General features: G+C 45.9%; 1 protein-coding gene and 1 non-coding gene across 7 annotated transcripts in view; one reads left to right on the top strand and one right to left on the bottom strand.

The window, feature by feature from the left end:
• The first annotated feature begins 1,128 nt into the window (after positions 1-1,128).
• On the top strand, positions 1,129-1,200 carry TRNAV-AAC (transfer RNA valine (anticodon AAC)). Its single transcript has one exon. It is a non-coding gene; the product is annotated as a tRNA-Val (tRNA).
• Positions 1,201-8,056: 6,856 nt separating this feature from the next.
• The window catches only part of SFXN1 (sideroflexin 1), a 33,760-nt gene continuing 19,579 nt past the window's right edge, over positions 8,057-22,237 (bottom strand). For all 6 annotated transcript variants that reach the window (XM_064480110.1, XM_031437822.2, XM_064480106.1 and 3 more), the window contains 4 exons: positions 21,203-21,252; positions 14,690-14,739; positions 14,063-14,110; positions 8,057-10,275 (listed from right to left, as the gene is read on the bottom strand). In XM_064480110.1, the coding sequence (XP_064336180.1) occupies positions 10,179-10,275; positions 14,063-14,110; positions 14,690-14,739; positions 21,203-21,252 (245 nt within the window). In that variant the 3' untranslated portion in view covers positions 8,057-10,178. The remainder of the gene's footprint in view (positions 10,276-14,062; positions 14,111-14,689; positions 14,740-21,202; positions 21,253-22,237) is intronic.

The following is a 22,237-nucleotide window of genomic DNA, read 5'->3' as shown; positions in this document are numbered from 1 at the left end:
AAAGTACAGATGAAGACATTTCAACTGAAAAACACTAAAAAATTAACTATTTTATTTTTTTCTAATTATAAAAGTGATAGTTACTTATTTCAAAGCATTTAGAAAGCAAAAAAAAAAAGTCTAAAACAGAAGTAAATATCACTTGCAGTCTCACTATCACCATTAATATTTTGGTGTTCTTCTTGGTTTCAAGAAGGAGGCCCACCATTTCCCCTGGGCTTTGAAGGATGAGTAGGAGTTTGCCAGGCATATCCAAGATGGAAAAGCCTTCTAGGAAGAAAGGAAGTGGCATGTGTGCAGGCTCAGAGATGCAAAAGCACGTGGACATGGCTTGCAAAAGCCAATGGGAAAGAGACAGGAGGGCCAGAGAGAGGATATTCACTTGGACAGGTTGGCAGGGATGAGGTCATGGAGAGTCTCACATGGCAGACCAAGGACTTTGTCAAAGGGCTTCAGGAGAGGGAGTGCCTGCTCAGGCAATGTGGAGGATGGGCTAATACAGGGAAGCCTGGCAGGAGGAGCCAGTGGAGGCTCTGGTTCAAGTCGAGGAGACAATGGTCCAAAAGAATGGACACCCAGAGGATGCTCAACCTCAAAGGGTAAGAAGTAAACTTCGAAAAGTTACCTTAAGATTTTCAGTTCTTACAGAGACAATTGTGTCGTATGCTGGGGAAGGTATGAGGAAATGGGCACTGGTGCTAGAGTGGAACTTCTTTGGAGGAGAGTCCATTTACTGTTTGTGTGATTTGGGGGAAGGGTTTCAACCTCTCTAAGCTTCAATTTTATTGTGTGAAAAATGAGGATAATAGTCTTGTAATTTCTTTTATAGAGTTGATAAGAGGCTTAAGTGAGCTAATGAATAAATTGCACTTACAATGCCTGGCACGTCAAAATAAACGCTAAATACAGTTAGCTTTCATCATCATCCTGCATCTTCATATCCAACTTGCAAATGCTCGCATCCTAGGACCCAGCTCATCTCATTTCTAAGAACCTCCATTAAAGAAATAACATCATGAAATTGTAAAGCTTTGCACAAGGATATTCACAACAGAATTTTTTTTTTATAGGAGCAAAAACGTGGAAAAAAACAGAAATGTCCACTAATAGAAGAATAATTAATAAATTAGGGGTATAGCTTAGTGGTAGAGCACATGCTTAACATGCATGAGGTCCTGGGTTCAATCCCCAGTACCCCCATCAAAAAAAAAAAAAAAAAAAAAGCAAAACAAAAAAATTATAGGAATGAATGTTTCAGAATTCTATGACACTCTTAAGAATAATGAGGAAGATCTTGTTAGAGCAAAGTGTGTTACAGCTCAGTGTTAACAGCAACCTGGATCCTGGCAAGAGACCAAGCAGCACTCAGAGAGCTGGAGAACTCAAGTTTATTAAGCCAGCGGGCCCAGAGGAGTTAACATTCCAAGCTCTGGACCCCATCTGTAGGTTTACACAGGCTTTTATAGGCTACAAGTCAAGAATTTGCAACATTTTACAACATCTTGCAACATCATATGCAGAGTAGGTGTTAGAAATGGACCAATCAGGAGTGATAGAGATGGACCAATCAGGAGTGAGCTTTATGCAAATGAGGTATTAGAAATGGACCAATCAGGAGTGAGCTTCAGGGACCAACAGAATCTTAGGGGTAAGTTCTGCTTTCCTAGAAGCAAGCGGTTTTACAGAAGCATTAGAGCGAGAGAATACTGCTGGACCAGGGAACCGGATGGCATTGGTGGGAAAGTAGTGTCCCTGCCTGTGAGTCCTGCCAGTCTTTTCATGGGGCCTCCCACATCAATCTCTATATATTACCTTTAAAAACATCCACAGCTTATGTTTTAAGGGGAAATAGGAAAGATTAGAGTATAACATATATATTTCATTTCTATAAAGTCAAATCAAATATACTCGCAGGTGAGCATATGCGTTTGCACGAGCATAGACAGTGTCCAGATGAACATAGACCCAGTTACACCAGTTACCCCTGGAGATGGTAGTGTTGGGGCTGGGGTTAGGAGAAGGAAGTTATCACTTTATACACTTCCGCGCCATCTTAGCTTATTCTTATGAGCGTGCGTTATTTTGGTAGTAAAAATGAAGAGCTTCTTAGGTCAGAGAGGTTGAGGCATGAAAGAAGGCGGGGCACGGAGGAGGAGCGTGAGGCGGAGCCTGGACGAAGGCAAAGGACGGGAGAAGCAGGCGCGCATCCAGAATAGCACCCTCCGGTGTTCCGCATGCACCATCTGTCCAGTTGCAAACTCCACTCACACTGGACTCTCTTCAGAGCCACGCTCCCCCGAGCTAACGAGCTGCGGCCCCAGGGACATCTGCTGTTTGCTTTCCGCAAAGGTCCGGGTCCCTTCTCCCAGGCCCGTGGGCATGGAGTCCTGGATACTGTTTCCTTGGGGTCAGGAGGCTGGCTCCGTCCCCTCCCGTGGAGGGAAGCCAGGCTGCGGGAGGGCCTGGGCAGGACCCCAAGGGTAGCTGGCGGATTAGCCAGGAAGCGCTAACACCCGACGCCGGGCTTCTGCCGCCGGGCTTCTGCCGCCCCCTGCCGCATACGGGCTGGATGACCTCTGGCAAGACCCAGAAACCCTGTAATTGCATCTGTGAAATGGGAGCAACCGAGGTGGTAGTTATTTTAGAGGGTGTTGTGAGGTTACACGAGGTGGTGACAGGGTAAGATGACTGCTCGGTGACTGTTGGCCATCACCGCCTGGAATGGGGGCTCCCCGGTGGCCTAGTGGATTTAAATGGTAATTCACGCCCATACTTGCAGCTGACCGCTGGGCATTCGTGTCACTGCAGTGCATTAACCGTTCTCCCCGCCCCCCGCAGCACCTCCAAAGTCGTTACACCACCTCAAAGTACTCCTTGAGCTCTAGGACAGCAGTTCTCACCCCTGGTTGCACCTCAGAACCTGAGTCCTGGGAGCCCCAAATGCTGATTCCCAGGCCACACCCGCATATTGGGAAGCCATTGGTTTGGATGGGGCCTGAGCAACAGGACCGGTGACACTCTCTCCCAGAGATTTTGGGGGTGCAGCCAGGGTGAGAAATCCCGCCCTACACCCAAACAGGGGTGCCCAGTTTCAAGGATAGGGTCCCCTTCCCTCAGACCCTCTGTTCCCTAATCTCAACTCCCAGACTTGAGAACTGCAGCCACAGCTGGTCCCTGGTCCAGGCGGCTTTTCGGTCCAGCCGCCTCCTCTTCCTCCCTCCATTTTTCTTTTCTACTCTTTTTTTTTTTTTTTTTTTTAATTTAATTATCAGGCCCTAGCCAGCAGCTGGGGCTTCCTTTGCTCTTTGCTCCCCAGCCCCTCATTGCTCCTGGGAAGCTGAAATTTCCCCTCGGAAGTGGGATCCAGACCCAGCTTCTCCCACGGTGACAGCACCCTCTTCCTCCTCATCGGGTCATCACTACTGGATTTTCCGACGTGACTTAGCCTTCTCGGTGAGGAGGCCGAGTTGGAAGGAAATCTTTTGCTTCTTCCGCGTTTCAGTCGCCAGCACCCGCGCCATCCAGGGGGAAAGCTGCCCAGCCCTTAGTCTCTTGCTTCACCTGTCACCGCTCTACTGGGGAAACGGGTCCCAGGCATCTCCCCTCCTCCAGACCGAAATTATTATTCAGAGTTTGTAACTCGAGGTTGCATCCTTTGGAATTTCAATAGCATCGACATCTTTGTCTCTATTTTTAGCTTTTTCTTATTTAAAAAAAACTTGTTCTCTCAGGCGACCATCTTTCCTGGAGATTGCACATGATTAAAATACATTTTCATTATAAAAGGAAAGAACTTGCTCTTGATTGCAATCACACACGATGAAACGGTTTCCCACCCCGGGAAGCTGGCTGGGACGACTCCCCGCACTACTGATGTTTACCAAGCTGGCTCGGGGCCGTACTGGAAATGGCCTGCCCGCCTTTCCCGTTTGAACGTTATTACAGAGAAATTAAACGGCAGGGGAAGGAAAGTCATGACTTCCGGCTTGCCACCTGTCCATTTTAACCTTCACCGCAAGATCTAAGGTGGGTTTTATTGTCTCCATCTTACAGATGAGAACACTGAGGCTCAGAGAGGGGATCTGGCTTGTCTCTTAGCAAGAAACAGTAAGAGACAGAGCTAGGACCTGACTGTTGTTCCTCCCCTGCACAAACCACCCTGAGAAGGACCCCCTGCTTTCAGGATGAAGTCCATGTTCCTTCACTGGGCACCGAAGGGCCCCCACGACTTGGCCCTGAGAACCTGGCAGCATCTTCCCCAAACTTCCCTTGGTGCACACAACCTTCAGCCACTGTCTCCCTGGTTTCCAGGTCTGTCACATGGACTCTCCCCTGCCCCCGAGAAGCCCCAATTTTCTTCCTGCCCCCTGCCTCCTGCCACTGAGAAAATTCCTGCTCCTTCAAGCCGACCCTGCTTGCCAGCTCCCCTCATCCAGCCAGCCGGGCTCAGGGTTCATTGTCCAGGTGTGATTCCAGGTGTGACTGGCCTGCGTCACAGCACTGATAGTCCCGAGGGCGGGAACTGACTGGTCTGGTTCTGGTTCCGCTCTGTCCCGCTCCCACTGGGAATCCGGTACCCTGGAAAATGAGCCCCAGTGGATGACTCCATTCCTGCCTGTCGGACGCCAAACCAGGGCATCTTTCCAACTTGCTGCAGCTGAAGAGATCACATTGGTCCTTCTCATAGCTTCCTGCACCCTCTTCCGGACTTAGCATCAGAAATCCAGAGACCCACGTTGGCAGGCCGAAGTCCGTTGCCTTGCGCCACCTGCCGGCAGCTCCAGGGATCGGCAGGCTCCAGCCGCGCGTCTTGCAGGCAATGCTGCTGCCTGGCGGCGCTTCTGCGCGCTGCGGCTCTCTCCGAAGAAAGTGAATATAGTTCCCTGTGTTATACCGTAGGTCTTTGTTATTTATCGATTTTATATATAGGGATGTGCTTCTGTTAATCCCCAACCCCTAATTTATCCCTCCATACTTTTTGAATTTCTGGTGTCAGAATCATTCAGAGGGCTTGTTAAAAGTTGGCTGGGTCCCACCTTAGAGTTTCTGATTCAGTACGAGGAGAAAGGCCCTGAGAGCACGCATTTCTCATTCCCACTGATGCTATAACTGCTGGTCCTGGTACCACACTGTGAGAACTGTTGCTCCTGTTACTGTAATAGGGGACCCCATCTGGCAATGACCTTGCCGACCTGCCTTTGACCGTTGGGTGCTTATTTGAATACTGTACGTTCTACAAACCTTTTGTTTGCTGGTGTATATGAAGGAATGTGAATACATTCTTTTATAAAGCCTTTGAATTCACCAAGTTAGGTTTGTGGTAAGTGATTTCACTTCTTCAAGACTGTTTCCCCCACCTTTTTAATGAAGAGATGCTCAGAGGAACCCTTGGCGGTATTACAAGAGTAATGCAACAAACCTGACTCCATATGAGACCTGTTCCGTTGGCTTTAACCCTGTGCCCTGTTTTCCAGGCTTAGTCTTGCTGGCTCTGCACCTTTCGTAAAACAAACTTGCCTTTAGCCTGAAATATACAGGAGAGCCTGTTCTCAGGGCTCTGACCTTTAAGGATATTAACACTTTTGCACTCCTATAAAGATAACAAGTTGCAGGATGGAAAATAACCTTTGTTTTCTTAGAGGTTTTATAGGGGCACCATGATCTGACCCACCTGGACAGCTGCGAGAACAAAGGATTCCTACACCAAGAAGTTTGCAACAACCAACCACACCCCCTCTCCTTTTTAGTATAAAAGGAGCCTGGATTCTGATTTGGGGGAGGTGGTTCTCCAGGACATTCGTCTGCCATCTTCTTGGTTTGCCGGCTTTCCGAATAAAGTCGCTATTCCTTGCCCCAGCACCTCATCTCCAGATTTACTGGCCTGTTGTATGGCGAGCCGAATGAGTTTGGACTCGGTAAAACAAGGAGTAATGTATGCAGACGTGAAACCACTTTGAGGATTGTAAAATGCTGTACCAGAGCTAGTTCTAACTATTCTAATTGATGGAGAGGCCGTGAAGTACAGTGGAGGACACTTTTTGGAGTTTGACAGGCGTGGACTGAGATGGTGGTTGGATCACCATGTGACATTACACAAGTCAGTCCACCTGTCTGAGCCTCAGATCCCATCTCTTTAAAACTGGGCAGACCATGGGCTCCCTGAGTGTGAAACAAGCCCCTGTGAGTTTCATCGCCAATGCTCCTTTTGCTCCAGGAGCTCCAGGGCCAGTGGTGCCTTGAGTGACAAACTGGCTGGTTCCAGACAAACCCTGGTCACAACTTGGTTGCTTGCGGCCACTTTGCCTCTGGATGCCTGGGGACGCTGCTCCTTTCCAGCTCTGTTCCCAGAAACTCTCATGGTCCCTGTTCTTTCTGCATCCTGGTGATGACCTCTCTGCACAATGCCAAGTGGATTCTTTTCCACAATTGGAAATTGGAAATACAGGGACATGGCTTCAGATCCCCAGCAAGAGCCCGGGTTAAACCCGATGACCATGTGGACCCGTGGCCAGGACCGGCTGCTCTGGGTGCTAGAGCTCTGGCAGTGGACCACATGGACATCCCTGCCCTCAGATGCCTGTTGATCCTGTGTCCCTCGGTATGTCCACATTGAACCTAAATGCTTCCTTGGACTCTGGGGGGGGGGGGAGGAGTGGTAAATATGCACATTCATAGAGTATCACAAGCTGATCTGAAATGGACCTGATGGAGCACGGGAGACGGGGCACAGCCGGAACTTCTCCAGCTGCGATGTTTACATATGCTGTCTCAGTAGGTCCGGGCTGGGCCCTGAGAACTTACATTTCTAGCAAACCTGGATGTCGCTGGGCTGTGGACCATACTTTGAACATCGGGGGTTGAAGTGATACCTTCTAGCATCACTACCCAATGTAACTTTGTATTTCCTCAGTTCCCAGTGAAATTCTGAATCCACAAGGGAAACACTAATTTTCTTAGTGTCCCAGTTGTTTGTAGTTTTGGACAGGGCTGTCGGTTTGGGGGGTCAGACCTTGGCTCCCATTCTAGTTTTCAAGCCACCAGAGGCAGCTTTGAACTTGCATTTCACTATGGAAGCCCCCGCTTTCTCAGCCGTGAGCAGAGACTTTTCCCACCTCTATCTCGTTTGGGCAAAATCCTTCATTGTTAGACATCTTAAAAGGATGGATTCAGGTGTCTCCCTATGACCATTTTAATCTGCTATTTTTAGTGAGGTGGTGGGTTATCTCTGGGGAAGTTGCCGGGGTTCTGAAATCTTACTGCTAGCACTGATACACTGGCGTTTTGAATTCATGGGCAGTGTCTCTAGACAAATACATGATGGGTGACCCTCCCCAGACTGTTCACTATGTGAACAGCTGTACAGGAAGTACCTTGGTTACAACTCTATGATGTAGATTCAATTATTTTCTCAAATCACCCAAATGAACAAGACTGAAGGTCACAGAGGATGTCCATAGCCCAAATACATATATTTAAAAGTGGGTACAACCAAGATTGCATCAGCTCCGTCTGACTCCTAGACCCAAGCTCTTGGATTTATTTACATAATTTTAGTGACAAACTGAGTTCCAGTAGCGAAACAGATGCAGAGATGTGACCAAGAAGGTTAAAATGCTCACAGCTCTTTAAGAAGTCTGTTAATAAGGCATTTCCCAATCTTGGGTTAATTTATATTTTCTGTGAACCACAGCAAATGCCAGTTCCACATTAGAATCCAACAAACGATATAAAAGCGGAGTGACCTCACCACCTTGTGCAATGGTGTTAGTCATCCAGGTCTGATGCAGAATCTCACTCCCGCTGTGGGCACAACTAATGGTCCTGGGGTTGTGCTGTGTGGGGCTGGTGGGGGGGGTCTGTGCGTCTCTGTGCACGTAGTCTTTGAGAAGGTGGAAGGCTGGTGGCCAGAACTAGAATCTGTTTCCCACTTAAGGTGTACTACAAAAACATCTATTAGGAGTTACTGATGGTACCGAGAGATTCAGTTTACATGAAACGTACCATCGGTCGTAACATACAAACTGCATCATCCACTCCATACAAACCAGAGAGAGGATTTATTTTCATTCCAAGTTTATTTAACATTTCATCCAGTCGAACTGAAATAATACATTGACTCCAACTCTGGCAAGACACGGTGCTAATACTGAAATCAAAACTGCCAGTCAGTTAACACTTACAGTCGTAATTCTTTATGTCGTGTTCATAGCAATGTTAATAACTATTTGCGGTTACCAGCGGATTGCACCTCACGTGAACTTTCCTCCAAAAAAAGGTTATTTATTTCAAAGAGATCAGCAAAGACTGCCAATCTTGGCTCAATTTGTTCCTTTTTATAAACCACAATTCGACGCTACAGTTCATATTTCTCTATAAAAGCATCAGGAGTCGGAAACTTCAGTAAATAGTGTTTAAAAAGACACACTTCCAGGCTTGTCATCCCTTGTGTCATGATGCTTTGGTCCTGTCCTCCTGGTGTGTATTCAAATTTCGGTTATTTTGTCAATCTTCCAACTGGTCATAAATTTTTCAATGAAGGTTAAGATTCTGAGATGGGGCCACCAGTGGACAAGGGAGAGGGATTCTGAGATTAGCTGGGGTGAGCAGGGCAGGCCTCACGGGCTTTAGTTTCTTGTTAAAAGTGCCCTTGAAGCACCTTGTGGAGGTGTGCCTGGAATTTCCGGCTTTTACCAATTTTTAAAGAGACGCCTCTATAGCAACAAAATACATCCAAGGCCGGAATGTCATGGGATGGTTTAATAGAGAAACTCTCAACGAGGAAATTCTGGCAGCATAAAGAAAGGCTCAGAGTGGCCCAAAGCTTTGGGTCCATTAATCCTTTTAGACAAAACAGAAACACAGACATGAGGCACACCATTCTTGCTTTGTGAGGAAATTCAGGCTGGTCACACTGTCAGGAAAAAATCTGCCAAGATTAGTTTCTACATTTTTGTTTTTTCACTTATTAAGTCTCTGAATTACAAGTTGAATCGAGTGGCCTACACTTGATAAAATAACTATTCTGCATATGCCTTTGAACCTCGACAGAACTGAAACATCATCTCTGTTTCGTTAAATGTATTATTTGTGAAGCTAACCTGGGTGATGAAAACAGTGGTCCGGGCGTTGGTTATTCTCACAGGGGGTGGAATGTAATATACAACATTCAAGTAAATGTCACTTAGTCACGGATTCACACGCACACACTGTGTCTGTATCTTTCTGAAAGCCAAACAGAGCTACAATGTCACAGAAAGACCTGTAGGTGAACGAACTGCACACGAGCTTCTACACAACAAAACAGACAAAACAAAACAAAACAAGAAAACAGCAAACAACCAGATTCAAACTAGTCATACTGCACTGGTTTTGGAAAGACTTCCAAAATTTGCCTTTCTAACTAACATTTCAGTTAGTTGACTCGTTGGCTTAAATCACTGAATATAAAGCCAACAGGTAAAGGGAAGATTAACACCTTCGCAGGAATGTGAAACAGGATACATTTAAAAGTCAGGCAAAGAAAACCCACCAGCAATACGAAAGCACACAGCTGCTGACAGCAGGGAGCTTGCCTCGCGACTGCCTGTTCCTATGACTTTCAGGAGGTATCTGATCTGAAGGAGCTTTTGTCTGTGAATCCAAGAAACCCATCATCTACTTTGCGATGCTTCCTGCTCAGACTGGGGGCCAACTGCCCTGAATACGTACAAGTCATTTTTCACAGTATGGCCTCAGAGCTTTTGCGTTTCCCCAACTCACTACTGAGACCGCTTTGATTGGAAACAAAAGTGGGAATAACAGTTCAGTGTTTCAAACAGATTTCCTTTCCGCCGACTGATAATCAAGTTATTTGTGGAGCAGCTAGTGAACGTCTACTGTATGCCTAGCGGGGCTTTCGAAAACTCCGGGGGAGGGCTGGGACAGTGGCCTTGGAAAAAGCTGCAGGAAGGGTGCCTCTGTAAATCAGACCGTGATTCAAATGTAAGGGGGCCAACAGGTGGGGGCACCCGGCCCACACCAGGTGCTGTGCTGTATGTAGCAGCTTGACTCTAAAAGGCTAACGTGGATCTTTCAAAGGTTTGTGTCACTGGGAGGACCCGGGCTGGTATTCCTCGCCAGCTCGGCTACCACCGGGCTTGCGGTTGGCGGGACCGGCTGAAGGCGTTTCTGCCCCTGCTTCACAATCCCTTGTTAAAGTACACGCGCTGTAAGTCAGGACGGGTCTCTCGAATCTTGGCTCGCAGCTCCTCCTCCAGGCTTGTCACGGACATGGAACTGGGATAAGGGACAGATGACATGGTTATTTCACGGGTCGGGGTGGGCATTAGGACGTGAAGGGAGGAGAGAGGGGACCCCCACCGCCCCTATGACTGGTGCAGTCAGAGTCCTGTTGGAAAACCGCTTCGTGTGCCCAGAAAATGAGCACCCTGTGCCTTTCAGAAAATTGTCGCTAAGGACCCAAGAAGTGCACTGAGAGACCCTCTTGACCTCTCCCATTATTAAAAGGCTTAAGCACTCATCGTTGGCAAGGAAGTATGGTTGTAGTACGTTCAGGCACTGACGGCATCGGAAAACAATCTGCGGTCACGCCACTTCCCAAGGGAAACAATATAAACGTTCACCACTAACGAAAAAAGACAGATGCACTCAGTGGAGTTTTTAGCACTAAAAATTCACTTGTACTAATGTGTTTTTTGTCCACTGTCTAATAAATAATAATGCAACTAATGCTAAAACTTCTAGAAAATGCTAGAAGGTGCGAGAAAAACCATCTCTTTAGTCACACCACTGAGAATGGCCACTGTGAGTCTTTGCTTTTAGGGATTTAAAAAAATGTACTTGAAGGTATTATAGGGGTATGTGTATGAAAGCTTATTTTTTCTTTTTTTTGGTTATTAATACATACATGTTCTATAAAAGGATGAGGAGAAATTGCCCAGAGAAACTGCTGACATTCTGACATGTAATTTGTCTTTTGAAAAGAATTGTTCTTTAAGATAGTTGAGACGTGGTGAACTACGAGGTAAAGAAGGTCAGCTACAGATTTATAAACATATGTCAAAAAAAGGAAAAATTATTGACTAAAGAGAGAAACTAGAAAAAAAACCCACATTGGCTATTTTTTTCCCCTATGGAGTGGTTCCTTGGGTCATTTTAAAATAATATGAGAATGATAATGGCTGTGACTTGTTGCTCATTTTGGGGGCCAGACATTACGCATTTTAGTTCTTACAAAGACTCTGAAAGTCAGGTATTAACCTAGTTTTACAGATAAGGAAACCGGAGTTACACCTGAGATGTGAAGTCCAGTCTAGCTCGACCCAGAAGCCATGCCCCAAACCAACGGGCTACACTGTGTCTCTGTCCTTGCAGGAATTTCCACTGATCTGTAAGTATGTACAATTACTACTGATACAATTTAAAGGACAAATCCGATTTTGGAATTAAAGTTACTCAAACCCTAATGGATGATGGCAGTGGTCTCTTTTTTTTATCTTCTAGGAGAGTTTTAAAAAATTGGAATAATCTGTTTCTTGACACTTGGGTAACCCTCCCCTGTAAAACCACCGGGTTCTTGTGTTTTCCTTGTGGGGAGAAGTTTAACGATCACTGCAACTTCCTTCACGGCTGGAGGCCAATGCAGATTTTCTAATTTTTCAGCGTTGACAATACATTTCTAGGAATTCATCCATTTTGCCCGTTTTCACATCTACTGTGTGATAATGTTGATAACACGCTCTTATCTTTTTACTCTGTTGGATCTATGTAGTTTCGCCTTTTTTTCATTTATAATTATCATTGTGCCTTTTGGTTTTGATTGACGTTGTAAGATTATTGTCTACTTTGTTTCTATTTTCAAAGGATCAACTTCGACTGTGTGGACCCTCAATTGTTTCTTTATTATCTATTTGACTTGTTTATGGTCTTCACTCCTTCTTTTTTCTGTCTCTGGAGTTTATTTTTATTTATCTTTTTAAAATTAAGTTGGACATTTACTGCATTGATTTTCAGCCATTTTTTCTTTCTAATAGGAACATTTAAATCTACAAACTTCTCTCAAAGCAACCCTTTTGCTGCTTCCTACGGGTTTTGCTAAGAGTGTTTTCGTTTCGTCTCATTCACGTAGGAGAATGGATAATTGTGGTGTATTCATACAGTGGCTAACACACAGCAGTGAATGAGCTGCAACTCCATGCAATAATGGGGAGGGATCTTAGTCACATGATGTTGAACAAAAGGAATATGACAGTCTTCTCTGAAAGGTTCCCACAGAGGCAAAACTAAACACCACCATAAGGCTCATGCTTATATACGATGATGGTAAGTTTTCAGTGCAACTGCATAACCAGCATGAAATTCATCCCCGTGATTAAATCTGCAGGGGAGGCAGGGAGAAGGGCTGGAAGAACTCAGGGATAGAAATAACCTATTGGCAACATTTTTATTCACGGGTTGGGCAGCGGATTCCTGAATGGTCATTATTTCATTTAGATCAATAAAATAAAAGAGGGTCCTTTCTGGACCAATGAGGACAGCGTGTTACAAACCAAGGGATATGATTACTCTGCCTAACTAGTGAGGGACAGAAAGATAAACAAACGTACAAACAAATGTGTACATGAAATATCCAGACTCATAGCCTTTGTTTTTAAATAGAGGAAGATGAGAGAGGGTCCTTGGTCTCCGAAACGTAAAACCATGTGACTTCATGGCACTAGCAGGTACAGAGATCTTTAAATTTCTAGACCTAGAGTTCACTCCGTAAAACAAATATCAGAATGAATATATTGGTTTTTCTCCTAACACTTAAACAAAATCAAGGCCATGAAACCACCACCACAATCAAGATAGCTCACATTTCCATCATTCCCAAAAGGGGTGCAAATTTCGAACTCCTGCTTTATCCCTTCCCACGATTTTCAAATTCTTTTAATCTCAAAATAAGAACAGCCACATTTATGAAGAGTTCCTTTGCTATCAGGCGTGCTCCTCAGGACTTCACAGACACTATCTCTGTCACCGAGTTCAAAGTCAAGTGCTAAATGCAGATATTCCAAAGTTATGCACTCAAGAAATAAGTTTTTCTGTTATGAAGCCCCGAGATTCTGGGGTTTGCACAATGAGATGGGTAGGCGTGCTCCTCTTTAGATGAGGAAATTCATCTGTGCTGGGCCTGAAAACAGATTCTGAGGGTCCTGCCCTCCCCAAGGGCGGGGCTTGGCTACAGGCATCAAAGTGATAAAGGCTCCTTCTCTTTGAAATCTATCAAGTGAAAGATCAGATAAAAGATGGCATTCAGAGGGACCTGATGGAGCTAGTTCTGGAGCAGAACGCCTCATCTCAAACCTGCATAAAAGCCCAGGGCATGGAAAGCCACACGCTGGGGACCCACCGGCCACGGAGGGTGTTACAGAGGCAGGGGCCTGGTGACACAAACCACAGCAAGGCAACAGAATGCTGCTTCTCTGCGCCGTGATGTTAGACTGGAAGGCGGCGGAAGCCCTCTGTTTATAGGATGCTGATTTAGTGCCCGTCCATCCAGTTCTACATCAAAGGCAGGATTCAAAGGCAGCTGGTGATGAAAGACATGTGTACAATAAAGCTTTTGAGGCAAAACAAAGCAAAACAAAAACTCCGCGTAGGAGAAGTGGGGAAGCAAATAGACCAACCACTGAAGCTAAGCGTGTGTAACTGCCGTCCCTGGGGGTGGAGCTGAAGTTCTAATACATCTGCACGATAGTGTGCCTTGGCCAGTGGACCGGACAACAAACGAACCATACTTAAATTTTTATAAAAGCAAATTTGCACCCGAGCTAACCTGAGTCTTAACACAAGAACAAAGCATTTTTGAAGGTATCAGTAGCAGAGAAGAGCCGGGCAAAGAGGGTTTTGAAATTCAACAGACGTGCGTTTGATTTCTGCCTCTGTCTCTGCCTTCTAGAGACGTGGTTTCAATTACCGTTTTGAGAGTCAACTTTCCTAGTAGTGAAGCGGACCTGCACCTTCAACTGGATTTTAAGATCAGAACTCACGATTATTCTAAAGAATAACAAATACATACCTTTTCTGAGGAAACAGAGCGCAGCACAGAGGCGTAGCGAATACCAAACTTAAAAACAAACAAACAAAAGACAAATCAGAGCATTTTGAAATGGCTGATTTTCAGATTCTTTCTCCCTCTTACTTTTATAACAATTCTCTTCCTTCCTTCCTTCCTTTTCTTTCCTTCGAGTGTTACATTGCTTCACAAAAATATGTCCTGTTTGTGTGATTTTATTACCAACGACAGCCAAAATAATTTTTTAAAAAATCAAAGAGATAAAAGGACTTCAAAAAAGAATCACGCCAATCGCCCTAAAATGTTGTAGGTTTCTCTAAAGACAGTTTACTTCCAGCTGAGTTACCGGGGACCATGAGTTCCAGATGTTCTGGGGATGGTCTGACACTTTTCAAATGTATCCCAGGGAGGGTACAGCTCAGTGGTAGAGCACGTGCTTAGTACGCACAAGGTCTTGGGTTCAATCCCCAGCACCTCCATTAAAAAAAAAAGAAGTAAAATAAACGGCTAAATAAATGAATATTAGAAAAAAGCTTGTGTCCCATGTCATCCACCCTTTCCCTCACCTTTCATATACCGTGTATTTCTCTTTGACAGAGAAATTAATGACAGCAAAGTCACTCTACTCACCAGAAACCAACCAATCCAACTTGGATGGGGGCGCTCATCCACGGAAACCTCTGTGTTGAGAGAGAAATGATTTTGAATAATTCACATACAGGCTCTGAGAGACCGCCTCTTCTGCTGGGAAACGGGAAGGAGCCACGCCCCATTACAAGATCCAGCTGGAATGCGATTAGTGAGATGTGGGGGTAACACGCCAACAAGCCTGTTAGTCCTGACTTCCCGGTCCCCTCCTTGATCTGTCGCTGGACGCACATGCAAAGCTTAGGTGGCTTCTCCTTTCGTTCCCCTGCACGTATCATCTGAGAGCTGCCTGGCTGTCTCTGGGAGCTGGAGAAACCATTATCGCTTCGCGATCGTTTCTCTCGTAGCCGGGGAGGCAGGGCAGTCTGGTTCCAAGGCTGGAAGACTAACGAACCCGCACGCAGCTCTCTGTCCTACCAGCTCATCCCGACCGTGGGGAAAGGGCAGACGGAGCCCAACCTCTCCAGGCTTTGGTCTCCTTCTCTGTAGGGTGGGGATCACCACAGCATCCTCAAAGCTTGCAAGTGAAAATGCATCAGATAACATTCACACAGCCCCTAGCACCGTGCCTGGACCGTAGCAGATGCCCAACGAGCACCCCGCCCACCTGCCCTCCTCTGTGCCTCTCCTTTCGTGGTTTTAGTTGCTGTCGGCATGGTTAAAACTCTTGCTGGCGTAACACATTTTTGCCGATCACTTTTTTTTTTAATGGAAATGAATGAGTTCTTTGGTGTTTTGGAGAATACGTGCATTAGATTTTTAGTTTTCAAAAAGGAGTTTTAAAAAGGTGTAATACACAATTGAAAGAGGGATGAGGTCTCTAGATTATTCTAAATCAGGCCACTGAACTAGCTGCGACCAAGCTGTGAATCGGTTGTAAGGAAATCAGCCAACTTAGTTAAGAGTCAACACAAGCTGTGAAAAAACCACAATTCCACGGCGGCTCACGTCAGAGGCGTACCCTGGTCCCCGAGGAGACTCCTCTGGCGAAAGGGTACATTGCGCAGGTTAATGTGAGGGGAGGGAGGCACGGACTAGAGAGGAAGGGAGAAACGTTGATGAGCAGAGACACACACAGTGTTCACCCCTCAAAGGACAGCAAGGAGAGGAAACCTGTATCTGGGGCAACTGGTTCCGACCGATGTTGAAGGATTTTCACAAGGAGATGGGAAATGCTCCTCCCAGCACCTCCCTGTGCGCCCTCTGCGTGGGTCCACAGACTTGGTGACGGGTACTGATGAGATCTTGTGGGAAGATGAGACCACGAGAGCCCGTGAGAGCGGCCCCTCATTTCAAGTGGACTCTCGAACAGCTGTGTGTGATCTCAACGATGGACGTGTCCAAACGAAAGGCTGGCGGCGGCTTTGCTGGAAAGGCTCTCGGCAATGACTGGGATCCTACAGAATTCTGACGTCTCGCGTGAGCCCCAACCTGCACGTCATCCCTCCTCCCGACTCCCTCCCCAGCACCGCATCCTGCCTCATCTTTCCCGACTTCTTCAACAGGACTGAGTCTGAGAATACACGAGCGAGCTGACGATGTGTGGTTTTCCCCTAGATAACCTCAGAGCTCCTTCAAGTAGGGACCTTACAGACTCGTGCAAACGGAGGGTATTTGAAATGAAAAGTTTAAATGAATTAAAGACAGGAATCGTAAGTTTAAAAGACATATCTTCAAAGAGGTAAAAACTACAAAAAGTTAATTTGACTCTCGATTCTTTCTCCTCCTGATGATCTTTCCACGAACAGCTTTCCAACATACAATAAACTGCACAGATTCACTGTGTACAAGTTTTGACATATGTCTTCAGCTGTGAAGCCATCACCACGATCAAAATAATGAACATATCCATCATCCCTAATGTCTTCCTCATTCCTCGTGTCCTGGGCAATTCCGCCGTCTTCCCTACACCGCAGGGTCACCCGCTCCCTGGCAACCTCTCATCTACTTTCTGTCACTATGTATTAGTTCCTATTTTCTAGGATTACATGTATAGTAGCTACTGTCTTGGGTAATTATTCTGAGATTCATTCCTGTGGTTGTGTGCATCCAGAGCTCAGCACTTCTTATTGCTGAGTTAGCTGTTCCCTTACGTGGATTCATGACAATCAGATCAATCCATCCTCTTGTTGATGAACATCTGGGTTATTTCCAGTCTTTGGCAATTGCAAATAAAGCCGCTGTGAACATCTGGCTTTTATGGACATGTGTTCTCATTTCTTCTAGGCAGATACCTAGGAGTGAAATGGCTGGGTCACATGGTAAGCTTATGTTTCACTTTTTAAGAAACTGCCAAACTATAAGATTTGACATTCTCACCAGCAGGGGATGAGAGTTCCAGTTCCTCCACATCCTCATTAACACTTGTTATGGTCAGTCTTTTAAATTTTAGTCATTCTGACAAGCATTTAGTGGCAGCTAACATGGTTTTAATTTGAATTTCCCCAATGACTAAAGACACTGAGCATCTTTCCACGTGCATATTTGACATCTGTATATATTTGGTGAAATGTCTGTTCAAACCTTTTGCCCATTTTTTTTTAATTGGGTTGTTTTCTTGAACAAGTGTTGAGAGTTCTTTATGTATTATGGATACAAGTCATTTATCAGATATATTCTTTGCATAAATTTTCTCCCAGTCTGTTGTGTGAATGTTCATTTTCTTCATAGCTTTCCAAGAACAGAATTTTACCATTTGGATTGAGTACAGAGGTGGTGTTTATTTGTTCATTTATATATTTTAGTCAATTTGTCAGTTTTTCTTTTTATGGACGGTGCTTTCAGTGTTGTGTCAAAAAAAAATCTTTGCCCAACTCTAGGTCTCAAAGAGGTTCTATTATATTTTCCTTTTAGGAGTTAGACAGTTGTAGTTTTTTTTTATGTTGAGATTTTATGAACCATTGGGAGTTGATTTTTATGTATGGCACCTTCAGTTCCTGACACTCGGCCAGCATCCCAGGCGACCTGACCATCCACAAGTCTCCCCGTAAGTCACACTCTGTGTCCTCTCGGAGCCTCTGCAGAGCATGTGTCCCTGGCCAGTCCTCTTCCAGCCTCTGCCCACCAACTGCAACTGAGGGAGAAGCCTCCTGTACGTTTCCTCTGCGCCCTACGCTGTACTCACTGTGTCCTGGAACCACTTGCCCTGTGCCTCTCCCCACCACTGTGCTTCACGGTCCCTGAGAGCAGGGCTCACGCCCTATTTCTATGATTCTAGCACCTAGCACGTTGCTTGGCATGCAACAGGCATTCGGCAGAGGGCTACTGAATAAAATATATAAATGAACAAATAAACGCCACCTCTACACTCAGTCAGCAGACAATCCTGGAAATCTACTGAGTAGTCAGAGCCGTCCACCTTTATTAAGGAAAATATGAAAAGAACCAGGGGTTAAGAAATAAGGGGCCCTTATCTGACCCAAACCACATCAGCTTTGTTCTCAATGAAAATGCCAGTAAGGTAAAGAGAACACGGAAGCTATTCTTCAAGAAAACTGCTGGGCGAAGCATCAGATTTTAAGCAGGGAACTTTCTGGTTGACTGCACAGATTTCTGTGAGTCACCTGCCCCCAGCTAATGCCACTTCCCAGGGCTCCATTTGGGAAAAGACAAGGCGTAGGGGGGAAGGATGAGTCATGCCAAGGCCTCCCCAAGTGCACCGTTGAAAAAAAGCCAAGAACATTCAATTCATTTCATGTTTGCAGAGGAGTTTGGTCTTGTCCAAGGTAAAAGCCCAGATCAGTGCATCCTTGCACAGAGGTGCATCTGGGTGCTGGAGCTAGGGACAGAGGGCCGACCACCGAGGCAGATGCCACCCACATGGACCTTATGAGCTACTGAGGAGATGATCTCTGAGCTTCTGTCAAAGGAGCCAGGAAAAAGCCTGCCTTTCAAAATAGCACGTGACAGTGCTTTGCAGGTGGAAATGCATGCAGGATGCACATCTAAGCAGCCTCTGCCTGGGTTTTCGTCACGGCCACACTACCGATTAAGTCCGAAAGTCTTCTCTTCATGGGCAAAATGCAGTATTTCAGTCTGACAGCAACCATGAACATGGCAGTGGGATGTACGTCTGAGGAGCTCAACCATATTCAGCTGTTGCTTTTTCAAAGCAGCATCCTCCACGGAGGCTGGAACGAGTTCAACTGTAGCCAGACCCTTTGGCGCTAGCAAGGCGCTGGGACTGCCTGGTGGGCTGCTCTGCCTGCCTCTCCCGACCTTGACACGGGGCTTCTGATGCCAGTGGCCCCTTCAGGCTCCACGTGAGACCCTTCGGGGAGTGGGGTGAGGGCAGAGGGGGAGTGAGGTAGCACACCTCCAAATTATTATTCATGGGTCTGGTTCCAAAGCAAAGCTGAAAGTCACCAACTAAGCCGAGGGAGGAAAACACAGTATTTACTCATTTACGATTGTGAAAAAGCCAAGGGCAGTGTGGCGATGGCAGGCCAGCTGCTTGGATCATCTGCTGGTTGCTTCATGTAAGAAAATGCCAGGCTGTATTTGTAGCAATTTCTGTCTGTGTCTCCGCAAGAAAATGATGCAATACGCCCAACTACGTCTTCTGTCACCAAGTGTTTGTCACCAAGGTATTAAAGGACAACCTGTGCAACAACAGACGCCCTGGCAGAAGTACTGCCACCCCAGTGACTTCTCAAGGGCCAGCAGAGAAGAGCACAGAGCATCAGTTCAATGCCTGTGAAGTTGCAGGTTTACCGGATGGGCCACCTCCTCCTAGTGTCACGCTGATGGTCCTCATTGGAAGTTCACTTGACAGGTTTTCTCCCTCAAAGCCTAAATCACTTCCCACGAGGAAAGCAGCGACGGACAGAGGAAGGAGCGTTATCATCCTTACTATTTTCAGATTGTCTGAAAACCACTGAGATGTCAAAGTGGGTGAGTTCTAGATGTTTATGTAATACGGTAGTCTTACGATCTCATCACCATCCCAGCACATAAGCGAATTCCTTGGCAGCTTTAAAGAGCTCATCTTTTCTGAACTTTGCAGCAGAAAGAGACGTCGGCAAGATCTTTTCCTGGATCCTCAAAATAAGAGCTTATCCAAGTAGGTGAAATGTCAAATGAGGTCACCATGACATTTTGGTCTTCAGGAATAGCTGTACTGATTAACTGTATGTAACTGTTTCATAGTTCTGTTTAATCTTACAGCTAAGGCTCTAGGAAGCCACCCGGGAGTTGGATGGGGACTCAGAGAGCTTTTGAGGGTGCAGCTTCCTGGGGTGGCCCAGGGGTCTGTGGATTCCCCCGAGAACGCTCTACCGTGCGATGGGGCAGTTCAGTCACCACAGTGCTACTGTGACGCCCGATCGCACAAGTCACATCACCATGTAAAACTGCTGGAGGAAGAAGCTCAGGGAATAGAATTCATTCACACACCCAAAGCTCCCGAGGGAGAGCACGAGGGGGTGATGTAAGGGGGGGTCTTCTCCCACCCACACGGGGTTGGTGCATCAACACGAAACCACCTGGGCACGCTGGTCAATCAAGGCTCTCAACATTTACTGCTTCTTCAAAGCACCCTTTCTTGGCTTATTCTTCTAAGAATGTAATTGTGCTGGAAGTATTCAGGGTGAGCCTTAATCTTCCTTCTGGAGCCCACAGGGAGCAGACAAGCCCATGAACATGCCTGTTGGACATTCAGAACTTTCCTAATCCCTGAAATCATTCAGAAAGCGCAGGGCTGTGACCCATGTCCTTTGTTATTCAAAGTCTCATTGTGTCCCCTCAGTGTTACAGTTTGGTTTCTAAGACCCAAAACAATTCACCCCAGGAGAGCTGCAGTGTTCACCCCCACACGCTCCTCCAGCCGGAGCCGGACCCATTCCCCCGGTGGATGTAACGGTGTCTGTTTCCAAACCCAGCACGAGCCCTATCCCGCCGCTTCCTACTTGCTATAAAAGCTGGAGAATGAAGGTGAAGCATAAACACTATTGCACTGAATCACAGAAGCTACAAAAAGAATACAGACAGTGCACAGAGATGTCTTAGTCTTAACATCACAGCTTCATCCTGTAATATTTTTCAGACCTCGAGGGGAGACGGCTGATAGATTAATGGATTATTAGATATGATCACCACAGAAAGATACATCGGGGCACTAAATTCCGTGCTCTCGGAGGCTACCACTCCAAATTACTTTTTCCTTTCTGATAGTATGTATAGTGACTTACAAACGAATCATTCCCAACACGCCCCATCTCTTCATTATTACCCAGCTAGGGATCCGACTGGTGACTGAGATGAGTGTGTACCTGAGCATTAACCTCTGAAGAGAAGCGGGCAGCATTCAGTAAATGAAGGTTTATGAGAGCTTTATCAAATGCCTGGTATTAGAAATGAAGTCTTCCATGAAGTGCCCAACTGCCACTGGCCTTTCCATCCTTCACTCACTTTTTACGTGGGAAACACTCTGCATAGTTAGAAGTCTGAAAACGGATGGGAAGCATGGAGACCCTGATAAACAGAACTGGGACTTACCTTGAGAAAGGCTTTCTTTTCCAAAGTGTTCATGATAAATGGTGGGATGGCTGGAAGGAAAGAAAGATCCACTTAATTCCTCATTAATGTCTATTTTCAGCTCAGTTTTTTTTTTCCCTTAACAATTTCACAAAAGGATCCTATTACTTTTAGGTTATTTTCACACTGGCAGGGTAAAATTAATTGCAATTATTCCTTAAAATATCTTTGTATTAAAAAAAAAATCCACTGTTTCTACTCTCTAGATTTTGGAAGAAGAATGCGGTGCTTTTTGCTGGCCAGAAAATTTTATAATCCTGGAGAGAACTTTACATTTAACATTAAATGTGCAACAGTACAAACATTGGGGACTTTCCCCACCTAAACCTATGAAACAAATGCAACCTTGCCCGGGTGTCCATCCTGCGTGGGGCAGAGTATAAAGATTCCTGCGTTGAGTCAGGCAGATGACCTGCTAGCTGGGTGATCCTGGAAAAGCTCCCTCACCTCGCTGAGCCTCAGTTTTCTGTTTTCCTCGTCTATAAAACAGGGGTAATTGTTATCAAACTGGCCAGGATGAGTAGATACAATAATGCACGTAGGTAGCATTAGCTCATTTACTCATGACTCAGACTCAACTGTCACATCGACTGCTTCAGTATGTCAGTTACCTTGTGGATTTCACTGGGACTGAAAGACTGTTTCTTCTTCAGGGGCTAGATAAATGTTTAAAATAACCAAGCCACTGGACACACACGCATTGGGCTTGCTGAACTCCCAAGAGGAGCCTCGTTTTTCAAAATGGGAAAGAACAAAACCAAAAGCCAGCCCAGGGGAGATGCGAGGATTGCCACCTGGATTTCAGCAAGTCTGGAAAGCTGGGCTCAGCAGGCGTGACGACGTGCTGGTCCCGGACTAAGAGGACTTGGGACCTGCACTTCATAACTGTGGTTTCCATGGTTCACCCACCCTCCACAGGGCACATCACTACCTCACAGGGGCACCAGGGTGTTTCTTTGTTAAATCATTTAATGGCAGTTAAATCATGTAACTGGG

The sequence above is a fragment of the Camelus dromedarius genome, chromosome 27 (assembly GCF_036321535.1).
Source record: "Camelus dromedarius isolate mCamDro1 chromosome 27, mCamDro1.pat, whole genome shotgun sequence".
NCBI classification, from domain to species: Eukaryota; Metazoa; Chordata; class Mammalia; order Artiodactyla; family Camelidae; genus Camelus; species Camelus dromedarius.
Note: the sequence above shows the minus strand (reverse complement) of the source record. Positions and strands in the feature narration are given on the sequence as shown.